Source organism: Cyanistes caeruleus, chromosome 23 (assembly GCF_971803275.1).
Source record: "Cyanistes caeruleus chromosome 23, bCyaCae1.hap1.1, whole genome shotgun sequence".
Taxonomy (NCBI): Eukaryota; Metazoa; Chordata; class Aves; order Passeriformes; family Paridae; genus Cyanistes; species Cyanistes caeruleus.
In genome coordinates, this window is record NC_141723.1 from 353,300 (window position 1) to 368,256 (window position 14,957).

At 46.8% G+C, this 14,957-nt stretch overlaps 1 protein-coding gene across 5 annotated transcripts; it reads right to left on the bottom strand.

The window, feature by feature from the left end:
* Positions 1-4,458: 4,458 nt before the first annotated feature.
* On the bottom strand, positions 4,459-13,401 carry LOC111939393 (transmembrane protein 45B-like). Of its 5 annotated transcripts, none has more exons than XM_023941588.2 (6): positions 12,778-13,401; positions 7,330-7,528; positions 6,854-7,066; positions 6,027-6,211; positions 5,261-5,406; positions 4,459-5,015 (listed from the first exon to the last, which is right to left on the bottom strand). In XM_023941588.2, the coding sequence occupies exons 1-6, from the start codon at positions 12,808-12,810 to the stop codon at positions 4,886-4,888; spliced, it is 906 nt and encodes a 301-aa protein (XP_023797356.1). In that variant the 5' UTR covers positions 12,811-13,401; the 3' UTR covers positions 4,459-4,885. The 5 variants fall into 5 exon arrangements, with proteins under 5 accessions (XP_023797356.1, XP_023797357.1, XP_023797355.1 ...); XM_023941589.2 differs by lacking the exon at positions 12,778-13,401 and adding an exon at positions 11,445-11,501; XM_023941587.2 differs by lacking the exon at positions 12,778-13,401 and adding an exon at positions 10,065-10,186.
* Positions 13,402-14,957: the final 1,556 nt, after the last annotated feature.

Here is a 14,957-nt window from a genome sequence, read left to right on the forward strand (position 1 = left end):
TTTCATGGCAGTGACAGCACTCAGCAGCTGATGGAGCACTGGTAGCACATTGTAGGGCAACACATCAGGTAAGCAGAAAGATGAATCACAAATATTCTGCAAATCAAATAAAAATGTTATTAGATTCAAATTACACCTGTTTACTACGCTCACGCATTAGTGCAAGAACTACATACTTTATTTTCCAGAGGTATGACCCTGAGAAATGAGGGGCAATTGAACTCACCAATATAGGAGGGTGAACAAGAGGCAATTTTCTGTTCTTTCAGCATCCCAGCACCGGTTCTGGAGAGCAGCTTTTCCTGGTTTTGCTACACTACTGATGGCTTAAAGCTAGGTAGACAAGTAGTGCTGGCAGCTCATGGTTCAAATCCAGGTAACTCATGCTCCCACCACAATATCACCATATGTGGGTATCTCTACCCAGCACACACAGTCAAACCAGAGGAAAGTACTGGATAATGATACTAAGCATTAGAAAAAACTTTCTTTATATCCAACTTTAAACTAAGGCAAGAAGGCAGAGAGAAACCTGGCTGCTGTTGCAGCTGGAGACTCCAAAGATGAGCTAGGTTTGCTGAGGTGTCCTAAGGACAAAAGGTTCAAAAGATTTAAACAGCTGCATGGAAGGTGTTTCCAATTTGCTTTCTGGAAATCAGTAGGATGTGTAATAACCATCTCACCAGACTCCACTGTGCTGAAAAGGATGCTCCTAGTGAATACAAAACACCTCACAGAAGCAGCAGAGACTGGGTACAGGAGGCATCCTAACACCAGCCTCAGTACTCACACAGTGCATAAAACTCCCCATGGCCTGCAGAGAAAATAAATATTATTAAGGTTAATAAACAGGGCAATTTTTTTTGTGAAACACATTGTCACACCTGGATTTTTAAATTTTCTTTCCCCCCACGAAACACAGTCACTGGTATCTATTTTCAAAGCAGTGCTGGGAAAAGAAACACCTACCAGGAATTCACAGACATGTCAGGAAAGAGGTGAGCACTATGAGACTCCACAGATGATACATCCAGGGGAAAACTGTATATTTTTCAATAATGCCACTCTAACTCTTAAGATTCATTATATTTGAGCATCTCATTATATACATGCATTCAGCAAATGATTTGCTGGTCTGAAGTTTCACCAAGTCCAGTGGAAATACATTAGCAATTGACAGTGAGTTTATCACCCCTGTTACACTGTGTAACTCTTGCTGGAACCCAGAGAATCCTTGAAGCAGGAGCAGCCTCCTCTCCACCAAACACTTCATGATCACCACCCAGGCAATCCCAGAACCTCCAGCCTCCCAAGAAAACTACTCCAGCCAGAGCTGGAAAACTTCCCCCTCCTTGGCAGTACTTGTCCAGTTCTGCTCCCTTCTGGTCCTGGACAATCTCCAGCACCACCATGTCTTCCTTGTAGTGAGGGACCCAAACCTGAACACACAATTCAAGGTGCAGCCTCACCACAACCTTGGGTGAAATCCAGGTTGTGCATCCTCAGGGAAAAATAACCATGTACTGCTGACTGTTGTTTCTTTCACTTGAGTTAATAGGCAAGAAATGCATTAAGATTTACAAAAAACCCAAAAAAAAAGTAATGAAAATTTATAAGTTCTGGAAGAGATGAGTGACCTAGAAAATCCAATTCTCCTCTGAACAGCAATTGCATTACATTTGGAAGCTAAGTTTAATAATTAAGCTGAAACAATGAATTTTAGTGGTGCTTAAAAAGTGCTAATTTCAGCTCCTCTTCAAATTGTGAATCTCCAGCAAATCTCTCATCAATAAGAATAAAAGGTTTTGCAGACAAATCTGAGTATTGAGGGTTTGTAAAGCAGGTCTCAAGAAGTCTCTCTTACTGAGGCAAGAGGATACCCAAAATTACACCCAGCCATCCTCCAAAGGTTTCTATGGCCAGTTCCTCCAAGGTAAAAGCCTATTTCTGACATTTACCAGCAGCAGAGGATTTGTGGAAATGGGAAAACTTACCATGACATTCTCCCAGCCCTTGCTGTGAAACAGCTTGTGAATTCAATCTGGTAGAGCAAAGGTCCCTGTTCCTTCTGAACACTTCAGCACGTGTGTTCTGGATATCTCAATCAATTCTCCGAATTCAATTGTGCAGCAGAAAATATTTTTCATCAAAACCACCAGTCTTAGTGTTTCTATGTGCCAATAGGCAAGAAAAAAGGGTAAAATGCAGGTAAGAATTACCTTAGATCCTGGCTTGTGTAGCATCATTCAAAGCTTAACAATGTGTGCAATGACAAAGAGATAGAGCATTGCTTTTTGGCCAAGGTATTTTCAGGGAATCACAGCCCACAGCCCATGGAAAAGGAAAATCATTCACATCTCTGCATCTCCCTGGGGACCAGCAGTGCAGACAGACCACAGGAGCTACACAAGGAATTGAATGTTCTGTCAGAAAATAACAGGAACAGCATCTGTCAGGTCTATGTATGATAAATAACGAGGTCCCCAGTGAGAAACTCACACATCCTAATCCACCTTGGAGAGGCAGGGACTGCAACAGAACACATGTCCAGCTCTAACCTATTTCAGGGTTGTCTGTGTCCACAGCACATGACCAGCAATGGGGACATTACTGATCACTTGCATCTTGTCTAGTCATGGAATCCCAGAATTGGGTTGGGTTGAAAAGAATGTTAAAGATCATCTCATTCCAACCCCCTGCCATGGGCTGACTCTCTACTCAATGAGTTTTATTCCACTCAGGCTTCACTGAGAGAGATGTTAGAGAAGATCTCAATCCCACAGCCAGGCTAGCTGGGAACTGTTCAACAAACAGCCACAGCCTCAACAACCTCATATCTTCTTTCTATTCTATTGACATGACAAACATTAATCATATCTCAAATATGGGGAGCTCTAGCACCTAAAATGGTAACAGGTAATTTTGGTGCCCTGTTCAAGGAAACCCTCTCAGTCTTGGAGCGTGATCCCACAGAACTTGTCAAAACATGTAGCAGGATGATTACTATTTACTCTTACATTTATTCAGAGAAAGAAGAAACATCGCAAACAAAATGGACATTTTATGTCACAAAATCCTCAGTAAGAGATTCAGCACTGCAAAGATAACATTTGGGCAGAAAAAAAAAACAGGAAAAAAGTAACATCAGTCGATCAAAGGGGAAAGAGATTGTTTTTCCCCTTCTTTTCAAGCCAAGCTCAGTACACAAGGTTGTAACCTCTGCACTGGGCTTCCTGTTAGTGGCAGTCAGTCTATAACAACTTGACACAATGACCCCACTTCTAGTCCCAGGAGGATTATTAACAATGGGAGCACATCACCTTTATGGAGCACAATACAAGCTATCACTCCAGTACTGGGGATCCACATCAACCTGACTTGAAGACAACCAGATCCTGGAGAAACCATTGCTCAGGAGGGCTGTCTGCTTCAGAATCCAAATTAGCCATCCTCTGTATGTAGGCGCCAAATATGGGAGCCCAAAATACTGCATTTACTTGGTTTTCTCTGCTCCTCAAAGCTTTTTTTCTGGACATGAAGCATTGGTCCTCTTCCAGCCCTGCTCCAAAAGGAGAAAATATAAGAATAAAATACAAAAATAAAAATAAAATGCAAAATGGAAAACTAAATAGACAATACTCACTCTTCCAGAGAGCTCCCATGGGACTGGGAATTGCAAGAGGTTTGAGCCAGGGGGAATTTTTCTTTCATCCCAGCCTGTGCAGCACAGCAGGGATGTGTTCAGAGTAAAATGCCTCTTGCATTTCTTAGGGGAATACAGTAAAGGTGTTGCAAGACAATAAAATCAATGCTGTTTATGCTCCCCTGTTCACCCAGCCCAGCCCTCAGCCAAGGGCATGGCAAAAATATTTTAGATGCTGATGATTAACTTTTGGACAATGATTAGTGATATTCTTTCAATAATCTTCCTACTCCTATCTTTTTAATTTGGTTTTGCTCCCACTCTCCCCACAGGAAGAATCTCTCTCCACACTGTTCTTCTGCAAACAAAAGGAGATCCCAAAAGCAAGGTGATGCCCCTAACTGGAAGGTTTCGTTTGGAACTGACCAGGGTGGAATAAAGGTCTTGGAGAAAAGCTGAGATCACTGCAGGGCTCTCAGAGACTTACCAAGACCATCCATACACCCACCCCCAGCCAGCTGAAACCATCATTTTGCTTCAAGGGTTTCTCTTTCAGCTGAGCGCCCTGCCCAGCAAACATCCTATCTCCCAGGAACATCAAACCCCTGGCCCATGTGCCTAACTCAGCTTCTGATGATAAGCAAGCAGGAGAGTAGCCACCTTTCCATCCACTGGGCACACACCCTTCCCTGTGCAGATTTGTCCACATTAACACATAGTCCTACCCCTCAGATATTTCATCCACTGTCCCAAGCATTTTGAAGCCAACATTGCCTTAGCCTGCAGCATGGTGTTCAAGAGATCCATGGAGGAGATGTGTTAAAGCACTTTATTGGTGATCACAGATACTCTGTACATTCAGCTTTGCACAAAGCCCTTTCCATTAACACCAGAGAGAGTGACAGCCACCAGGAGCTTTGAATGCTGGCTTGGCTCCCTTCTGAGGAAGCAGAAGGGAAATGTTAAAAAAAATAGTCAGATTTTCCACACCAGTCGGACTCCAACAGCAAAACAGTCCTGCAGCCTGCAGCTTGAGCTGCAGCTCAGAGAATTAAGAACCTGTGGCTACCAAAGGGATGCAGAAGGAAAGTCTTTGCATTCCTTGCCATGCTCCACCTCAGGGTCCTGCCGCCTACTTCTGATGCTCCACTGTCAAGTGCCGCTGTAGTTTATGAAGACTAATTAAAAACCTCATCTCAAGAGCTCTAAATCATGAGGGAAGAGACTTCCATGCCCACAACCTCATTTGTCATCTGAGCTGCTCTCTGGCAGCAAGGCGCCACTGGAGATCTTCTTCCCTCTATGAAGGCACAAGCCACAGTCCAACTCCACGTCGATGTCCCCAAATTTCAGCTGGCAGGACTCATTGCAGCTGCAGGAGAGACAGTGACAATGGTCAGGGACTTGTGGGTAGTGAGAGCCGCTGGCTCCCCCCACCCTGCTTGGGAAGACTGCTCTATGGTGGCATGGAGCCCACCCTTTCCAGACAAGCCACGCTCAGATATGTGTGGACACCCACACTTCTTATCCTATGGCACATTGGTGCATGGATTTCCCAGCCCACTATTGGGCTCTTGGCCACCCCAGCCCATGCACAGTGCCAGAACCCCCTCATACCAGCGGGATGCGGCAGCGTTGGTGGTCACAACGGCGAGAGCACCCATGGAATGCCAGCAGAAGCACATGGTGAGGAACAAGAGGTTGCTGGAATCACTCTGATCCCAGCCTGGTCCTCCCCATGGAGGGGACAGCACAAACCCAATCTGGTCCAGATGAAAGAGAAGTCAGGCTTTAGTAAATCCCTCCTGTTTTCCTCCTGCTTTTAGCTCATCTGCTGCAGTTGACTGTGGACAATAACCCCAAATAACACCTGGGGTGCTGCCCTTGGCTTCCCCAACTACTGACACAAGGGTGTCAGGAGGAGATGGATTCTCTGCAGATAATCCTTAGGGCTTGCAGTATGAGCCCATCATCCTAGAAAAAGGTGACACACCAAAAGGTGACATTACCAGTCTGTGCATTTCCCCCTAGACCAAAAGCTGGGCGATTACATGAGAGATTTCCACATATTTCCAGTTACTTGGAACAAACAGAGGAAGAAAATGGACCTAATAAAATTAATAGAAATTCACAATTATGGTTTCCTTCCCTGTGGGCTCCAATTTCTATTTTCCATTCCAGATCTGTCCATGCTGCTATGTTACAAATGCACTTCTTCACAATGGCAGCTGTCATTAAGCCTCATTTCCTCTTCTTATTTACAAAGATATTTGAACAGCCTACAAATTTAACTCCAACAGATGTGCCTAAAGGGGCAGAGAGCCCTACTCCACTCACCTTCCTGAGTGCAAAGATCTGAGGAGAACGCTGGATACACACTGACCTGCCAAAGCCAAGAGCCCTGGAGGAGGAAGGAGCTGGTCCTGAAGATCTCCAGGATGATATGGTCTCGGAGGAACACCTCTAGGAGCGCACAGAGGGCTCCGGCAAAGATAGCCATGGCCAGCAGGGAGTGGAGGTGCTGGTCCAGCCGAGCATTACTGTAGTCACGGAAACAGAAGAGCAAACCTGCCAAGATCCAGCCTGTCTTAGCAAAGACACTCGGGCATTTGTTCTTTTGAAAAAATCATCTGAAAACTCACTCTTATGCTCCAGGCCTTGCCATGATCTGCCTTGGGGGGAAGAACCAGAGAGCCACCAGCTGCAGTCACCACATTCCCTCTGCAATGACCAGGCAGCCCCAGCACTGGCTCTGCTCTGCTCCTGAGGAACCCCTGTATCTGTGGAAGTCCCTGTGCCCGTGTACCTGCGGGGAGCCCTGTGTCCCAGCCAGCGCTGCAGGAGGAGCATGGGGATGGGAACCTTGAGCTCAAAAGATGGTGGGGAGTTTTGTATCAGGGTCTGTCCCTCTGTATCCAACCAAGGTGGGGGGATGACACATTTTTGTTACTCCAAAGTGAGAGAGCTGCTGGCAACCAGGAGAAGCACAGATCCCACAAGCATCCCCTGTGGCATTCAGCTATGGCTAGATCCATATTTAAGAGGAGCAGGGAGGGCCATTTGTCACATAGCCAGTGCCATTGTGCATCCACACCCTCTTCAGGTCTGGCTTTGTGGCTCCCACACTGCCCAGGAGCTGTCACATCCATGAGCACTGCAGCAATTCCTTATCCTGTGTCCCCTCCTCCCTTAGCATCAGGTCCAATTCACCTTCCACAAGCAGAGCCAGGGACAGTGAGAGCCGGTCCAAGCCAGGGGGCAGCTTGAGCGGGGAGTGTGAGATCACATCTGTGATGCCAGAGAGGAGGAAGAAGAGGTAGATGGTGGAGTAGTGCCAGTGGGTGAGGTCAGTCCAGCTGTGCATCTGGGGGCTGTACAGTTGCAGGTGTGGACCGGTGGGGACAAACTGCTCCACCAGTATCCCTGGGCAAAGAGAGAAAAGGTCACTTTTCCTTATACATAGGGAAATGACAAGCCTGAGGGAATGTTCCTTTGCAGGTGTGAAGCAGTAGTGGTGTTTGCCCAGGAAAACGACAGCAAGCTTCTCATCCCAGGGCATGCTACAAACATGTCCTCAGGCCCTCCTGTGCCAGATGTTTCCCACTACAAATAGGCCCAGTGTTGTGGGAGAGAGTTGCTGCGCTAGTAGATATTTAGGCAGAGACTCATCATCACCCTTCCCTTACCTACTAACGCAAAGAAAGCTTTGACTGCGCCTTCAAAGACCTCTGTGCGCCCATGGCCCAGCTGGCCCTCGGCGTCACCTTTCCTCCTCAGGTACTTCAGGGGGTACCGCACCGACCACCACAGGCCAAAGGTGAAGAAGAAAGTGCCCCGGAGGGCACTGCCCAGGAAGTTTGTTGGCACTGGACTCATTCTCTGCACCTGCAAGAAAAAACAATGCCTGAGGACCGATCTAAGCATCGCCAAGGGACTCTTGGGCTGCTCAGCATCCCAGATCCCGACAGAGCAGGTGCACATGGCTCAGCTGCAAACAGGGAATAGCAGAAATGGGATATCAGCACAGGGAAGCTGTGTATATATACACTGTATATATATATGTGTGTATATATGTATTTATGTGTCTGCACATAAAACCATCAGGACTTCATGCCAGAAAACAATACAGTAGTGCCCAAGAAAGCCTAACAGCTCTTAGAAGAGGAAACACAACAAAGTTTTTACCAATAAAAAGCAACATGACAGTTATTTCCTTAGACCATAAACTTGCTTCAAATTAGGCAATTTCCAGGGTGCAAATTCAGTGCTAGATAAGGAGCTCCAGCCAGTGAAGGCTTTTCTGGGCTGTGCAGGACAAGGCAACCTAGGAACCATTAACATTTGGAAAAAGAGTTTCATGCATATTCCACACAACTTTTGTGTGGCACACAAGTGGTGATTTGACACAAGAGATTCCCTCGCCATAGGAAGAGCTCAAAGACTGAAGGCATAAAAAAAGCCTTGACTAAGTCAGATGAATGACAGAGTACCAACCAAGAAGGATGACGAGGAGCAAAGGTACAGAAAATTTATATCTTTATACATACAAAGTATTTCAGCCCATACCAAAATTCCTTAGAATTGCAGCAAGCACAGAAAGGAACAAACAATGATCTATGTGTTTCCAGCATTGTTTTACCTGGGGATTGTCTTGCTCCCTCCAGAAAGACCTCTCTCCTTGCTCTCTGTAAGCTTCTACCACCTGCGGAGGATTCACTTTTCTCCTCCTCATGGGTTTTCTGGTCCTTTTCTGCAGCTCAGATGTGCAGAGGAAGGCATTACTCACCCCAAAGCTTCCACACTGACCTGGCCTTGCATCACAAATCATATCCTCACTGTGTTTATAAATACCAAAGCAAATCAAAAAGGCTGGATGAACAACTCCAGCATGTTCTCCAAGTCCTCCCACGCTAGAAAGTAATTAGGCTCTGCAAAACAAGGATAGGATGTGGCGTGGCAAGTGCCTGAGGTGAGGGAGAGCTCTGCAAGACATTCCAGATCAGGTTATAGCTGTAGAACTGACATGGGTCAGACTGGCTCAGCTCTGTGTGGCAAACACAGGACTGGAATGTAGAAGCCATTGGCATCCTTTGCATCTCTGGGACACATGCAATCTGAGACTCAAATCTGTGCTAAGGTTTCCTTTCAGGATGGAAATTACTAAACAGTCTTTCAAGTAGGTGAGAAATGCCCTATCCAGGAGCTGGGGACCAGGGATAGCTCTCTGCTCTATTTTGGGTGCCTGCATTAGGGTGAGGTGGCTGATGCCTCAGGAGAGCCCACATCTTTCTTGATTATAGTCTGGGCACACCAGCCAGGACACTCATCTTCCCAGCAGAGACATCTACATCTGAGGTAACCAACAACAAGACACATTTAAGCATAGCACAACTGTGTGATATATAACCAAATTTTACCATTGTCCTACTTGTGACTGCAAGGGCAGCAGCCTGTAGTTGGAGTGCACCCTGATGAAGAGACATGCCAGGAATGTTAATTTGATGTGATGAAGTAGAAGAGAGGAGAGCAGAGACATTCCAGAGCCCAGAAATGACAAACGTGTTCCACCTACAGCTCCAGAGGCTGCTCCAATCCATGCCAGCATCCAGAATTAACCTGGGGATCTGTCACCCCACATCCACCCTCCATCTCTCCCTTCACCTGAGTTACCAGCAGACCCAACCTGCTGTTTGAGACCTGTCCCTGGAATCTCCTACCATGACCATCCCTCTCCCCAGCCTTGCTCTTCCAGTGCCAGGAATCCTCTTGTTTTGCAACCCCTCTGCAGCCCAATCCAGCTAGGCTTTGGGGAGCTGTCATGAGTCTCCTTTGCTTCCCAGCAACTGGAAACAGCCCTTGAACAGCCACCACAGATCCCAGAATGGTTTGGGCTGGAAGGGACCTTAGAGTTCATCTCATTCCAACTCCCTGCAGGGAGGGAAGGGACATGTTCCACTGGACCAGGTTGTTCCAAACCCCATCCAACCTGGCCTTTGTCAGGAAAATTAATCCACGAACACCAGAGGTTTATGTCCAAAAAGGAGACAGAGGAGTCCTTTTTCTTTATTCGAATAAAGGGAGAGGCCATGGGGCATTCCCTTGGGGTCTCTCAAATTTTTGGAGGGCGCAGCTTCCTTTTTATCCTAATTCCCGGCTGCTTGTCCCTTCTCCCTTTCCCCATAGGCTGAGGTACTTGAGAGGTACAGGCTTCCCGGAACGCCTGATACCTGGGGTACCTTCCCCCCCCACCCCCAATGCATAATCCCTTCTTAACTTTTATGGAATTCATAGTGTTCTTTCAGTGCCTGTTTGATCTTCTACTGGAATCCATCTCATTGTTTCTGTCGTCTCTCACTGATAGCTACATCTTATCAACTGACCCACAGCTTGTTTGTAAAGACAAGCTCATCATTCCTCTCACCTTGAACAATTCCAAGAATCCAGTCATGTCCTGTGACATCTCTCTTGTACCGGAGATGTCCCAAACCACCATCAGACAAGCAGAAATTCTCATGTAACTCACCAAAAAAAAAAAGAAAAAAAAAAAAATTCCCACCTCCTTTTATTAAACAGCCACTACTCTGCAGCAAAATCAGACATTTCCAAGCAACAGTCCAGCCCACTTGCACAGCTCACATATTTGAAGCACAGGAAAAGAACCCCCACATTCACAGAGCCCCTTGACCAGCCCAATGAGCCCAACCCTGACACCCCTGACCTGCTGGCTTTCCCCACTCCAGCTTTGGAGCCCACACTCACATAAAAGCTCATTTAGCTCCAAGTAAGTGGAGCCAGGAAAGAGCAGAGACACTAGGTTATTTATTCCTCCTGGGAGATGGTCTGTCTGTCAGAGCACATGAAATATGGCTGCAGACAGAAGTTATAACCTGAGCTGCCCTTCCTCCCTCCACAGCTTCCAGGATGTGATGCTCCTGACTAATCACCATACAGGAGCTGCCTGCTGTCCTTCCAGAGCTGTGCCTGACTGCTTGCAGCCTCCTCAGGCTTGGCTTGGACTGCATTCCTGCCCAAACTCCAGGCTCTCTCCTGAAGCCACTGCAGCTCCAGATCCATCACCATCCATGATTTTGACCCCACCTGCACTAGTGGAGAGGATTGCTACTGTCTCTCTGGATACACCAGTATTCCCAACAGTAGGCAGGACACAGTAGCCTGTTTCCACTCCTTTTTTCCTCTCCAGTACACAGAACTGCCCTGCACCATCTGCATTCCAGGACAGACAGCTTGTGTGCAGGGGGCAAGCTCAGTGCCTGGCTGCAGACATATGAGAGGGTCTTCTCTTTGTGAATCTTCCATCATCCTTGGATGCTTCCAGGTATGGGGCAGTCACAGCTTGTCTGGGCAACCTGTGCCAGGGCCTCCCCACCCTCATAGGGGAGGATTTCCTCCTAATATCCCATCTAACCCTGCCCTCTGGCAGTGGGAAGCCATTCTCCCTTGTCCTGACACTCCTGGTGTCCCTCTCCAGCTCTCTTGGAGCCCCTCTAGGCACTGGAAGGGGCTCTAAGGGCTCTCCAGAGCCTTCTCTTCTTCAGCCTGAACAACTCCCATCCTCTGCTATGATGCAGCTCCAAAACACAATAACCCCCCTAAAAAGGGTCTAAAGCCAGAGATTACTGGCATCATCAGCACCACTTCCACCAGCCTCACCCACAACTGTCATTACACTGAAACTTCATCTCTCATGGATATTCTCCCCAAGTCCCTTCTTTCCAAGTTCCAGCAGCCATGTCCATCCCATGGCACAGCTGCTCACCAATGTATGGATGGAAGAGTTTACCTGTAATCCTGCCTGTCCTTCTCCCTCACCAGGTGTGCCAACAAGGAGGTTATTACTCAGAAGAGGCAGATAAAGGGAGAAGCCACCACGGGGAGGTGCCCCTTAGACAGGATGTTTGGAGCCAAACATCCCATGGGCCAGTTCAAAGCACTCTGAGTCAACCACCTTTCACAACCTGGGCCACCTCCTGTCTGCTGTTAAAAACACAGCCAACAACTCCCCTGTAGATTGCCACAAAAATCCGCATAAGCAGCCAGTTCCTGTTCCCATGCCAACCATGTACATTCAGTTGTTAGGATAGGGTTGGGAATGACTGGGGAAAGAGCCAAGAAGAGATAAGGCAGCAGCAAGGTCTGACAGGGCTCTGCTGGAAGTCTGTGAACTGGGTTGCCAGGGACACAATAACTCTTTTAGGGGGTCCAGTGGCATAAAAGTTGCCTGAGGACAGGAGATTTTGGGCCAGGAACTCACAAACCAGAGCAGAGCCTTTGAGAGCTTCACCTCCCAGCCCACAGCAGCTGCCCAAAAGATGGGCAGGCAGGACACAGTAGCCTGTTTCCACTCCTTTTTTCCTCTCCAATACACAGAACTGCCCTTCACCAAGCAACCATAGACACAAGCCACCTTAAAGCTGCTGCCCATCCCACTGATGGCTGCAGAGATGAACAGTGCAAGTGCTTCATGCAAATAAATACCTCAGGCCACCTGAGTGACCCCATGTCCTTCCACAGCATCGAGGTGATGGTGAAGAAACATTCAGCATCACCCCAGAGCACTGCCCAAGCCCCTGACCCTGGGGCAGCCACATTCTCAAACCAGCAGTTCTCCTGGGAAGTGTATTTCTCTCACTCTGTTGCCAAATCTACCCCAAGCAAGCCTCAGGACCAGGCCTGCCCAGAGCCAGACATGTGAGCCAGTGCTCCACAGAAACCCAAGGCTGGAGCAGCACAGAAGCAAAGCAGCCTCCCCAGGATGATGGGCTGTGATCCAGCACAGCCAGAAAAGCCACCAAGCCACAGCCATAAGCCTTTTATTCCCATATCTTCACATCAAGTGGGAGAAAGGGAGGAAAACAAGAGGCTGTGCCCTACAACCATCACTATTCACTTCCAACAGTGCCTGAGAAGGAGGATGACTGGAACAGGGATGAGTACACCTGCAAAAGAGTCCTGAGAAGCCCACAGTGGCAAATTCCACAAATGCAGTTTCACCTAAGCTTAAGCTTAGGAAACTTGTTACAACATTAAATCCAAGCATAGGGAGAAATACAACCCTCATAGGAATTCTTCCTTACAGACCTACCCCTGAAAATAATGCAGGACAAAAACCATACCTTTTTTGCTGGGAAAAAAAGCAGCATTGCCATCTGCTGAAGGGGACTTCTTTCAGCTCAATTTTCCTTTCTACAACCACCTGCCTCTACAAACAACTACCCCAAAGGGCAAGAAGCTGCTTCCCAAGAAGTAGGAGTCAAGCCCTTGGAGAAAGTGGGGAAAAGTGAGGTGGGAATGCAACAGCTGGAGAGTGACAGGAGGAAACAAGGCCCAGCTGAAAAGTATCTACACAGAGGATCAATGTGCCTTTTTCCATAAAGGGCTAGTAAAGAGTAAAGGCCAGAGAGAAAGCCCCTATAAAAAGGGCAACTTAAATTACAGACAGTGAAAGAAGTGTTCAGTGCCTTAAATAGCTGAGAAAAAGAGGTTTCTTTTAAACCATCCTGAAAAGAAAAATGAGGATTTAACTCTGACAGGTGGTTGTGAGAAAAGATAGCAAATCCCTCCAAATCCCCTAGCAGGTCATTGCCACTCTGGGCATGCTAAAATCACTGTGGGCACAAATGGATGTGATTCCATTTCAGTTGCTTAGGGAATCTACCTCCTTCTTACTCCTAGGAAAAGACTGAAGGTGGCAGAGCTGTATCTGACCCCCTCCAGCTCCTAAAGCTAAACACTGAATTGAACTTGATTTCATTTTTTTATTATTATTTTTTTTAAATTTTTTTTTTTCTTTTTCTCTCAGCTGTAACTGCAACATCTTCTCCCTGAAGGCTGATCATCAGCCTCGGTGCTAATGAAAAAATGTGATGTTTGTCTCCTTCCTGGGGTGGTGGGAGGTACAGTCTAATTAAAGGTTTGCCAGTAGCTTGAGTGCTGCAGATGGAGGGTTGTTTGGAAGTGCAAAGTATTATTATTATTATTATTATTATTATTATTATTATTATTATTGTTATTATTATGACAAATGCTAACACCAGCTTTCATAAGCAGGTGGTAAAAGCAGAGGCAGGGCTTGTTCTGCTGCTACACCTCCATTTCAGCCTCATGTAAAAGTGGTTGTGTGGGGAGGCAGCGAGAGATCCTATCTCTGCCCCAGGAATGAGTGGCTCCTGGATGGGCTGTGCTGGCTCCTGGTGAAGGGTTTGTCTTTCCAGCTGCAGTAACAGCTGATTTTGGGAATCAGGACTTAATAACTTGAAATTGTAGAGAGGTATGTTTTATTCCATCAGGTGACAGATCAGGGCCACATGGGAGGATATCTCCTCCAAACCATGCATACCTGGTCAAGACAGGTTCCAGGTGTAAATACACATTCATTCCACAAGCCCACACCTCCCTCCCCGCCCATTCTCCGCCTTCTCTCGCTTCGAATTATAATTGGCTGCCACAGCTCCTGGTGGTCGTGGGCTGGGGTCTCTGGGATGAAGGCTGAATGTTTTCCTTGGTGGTTACTGTTTGACTTCTGCTTTAGGGCAGGCACAGTGGAAGTTTGGCTCTCCCTCGGGTCAGCTTGTCCTGCTCAAAATCACCTGTCTAGTCCTGGCTCGTTTCTGGAGCCACAGGTTATGCATTGTAGGATTTTCACAATACCTGGGTCTTGCTTTGCTGAGTCTTTGCAATATGTCTTATCTTAATGGCTTTTCCCTGGCAACCAAGTTCCTATGTGGTCTGTTATAAACTATTTCTGCTATGTGTTCTATTTCTCCTCCACCTGCTTAAGCGTATTATAGGCTTCTAATATTCTGAATTTTCGAAATCATGTATGTTCCCCATCTCAGAGCAGCTGCCAAGACCTTTGGCTGCTTTGGGGATGCTATCTGGGCTCCTTTATAAGACAAGGGTAGGATCAGCAGCTCCTTCTGGCCATGGACACATGAGTGACAAAATCAAACATCAGGCTATAGTTACACAAGAAAAATATATATCTGAGACACCACATAGGGCATCCTGCTCTTTTTAAAATCAGTGTTGATATAGATACAAACACACCCCCAGTCCACTTCAGCTGCGTGGCTGATGGGTCCAGTAAAGAGACACTTTAACTCACTTCATAGAATCATAGAATGGTTTAGATTGAAGAAAACCTCCAAGATTATATGCTGAAAAGCATGATCCAGAGAAACTGTTTGATATTAATGTTAAAAGCAAGTCTCCATCTAGGACTGTCCTAAAATATCCATCACTTAAGAAATAAATGTGAGAATGACTTATGGTTGCACTTCTATATAATAAACCA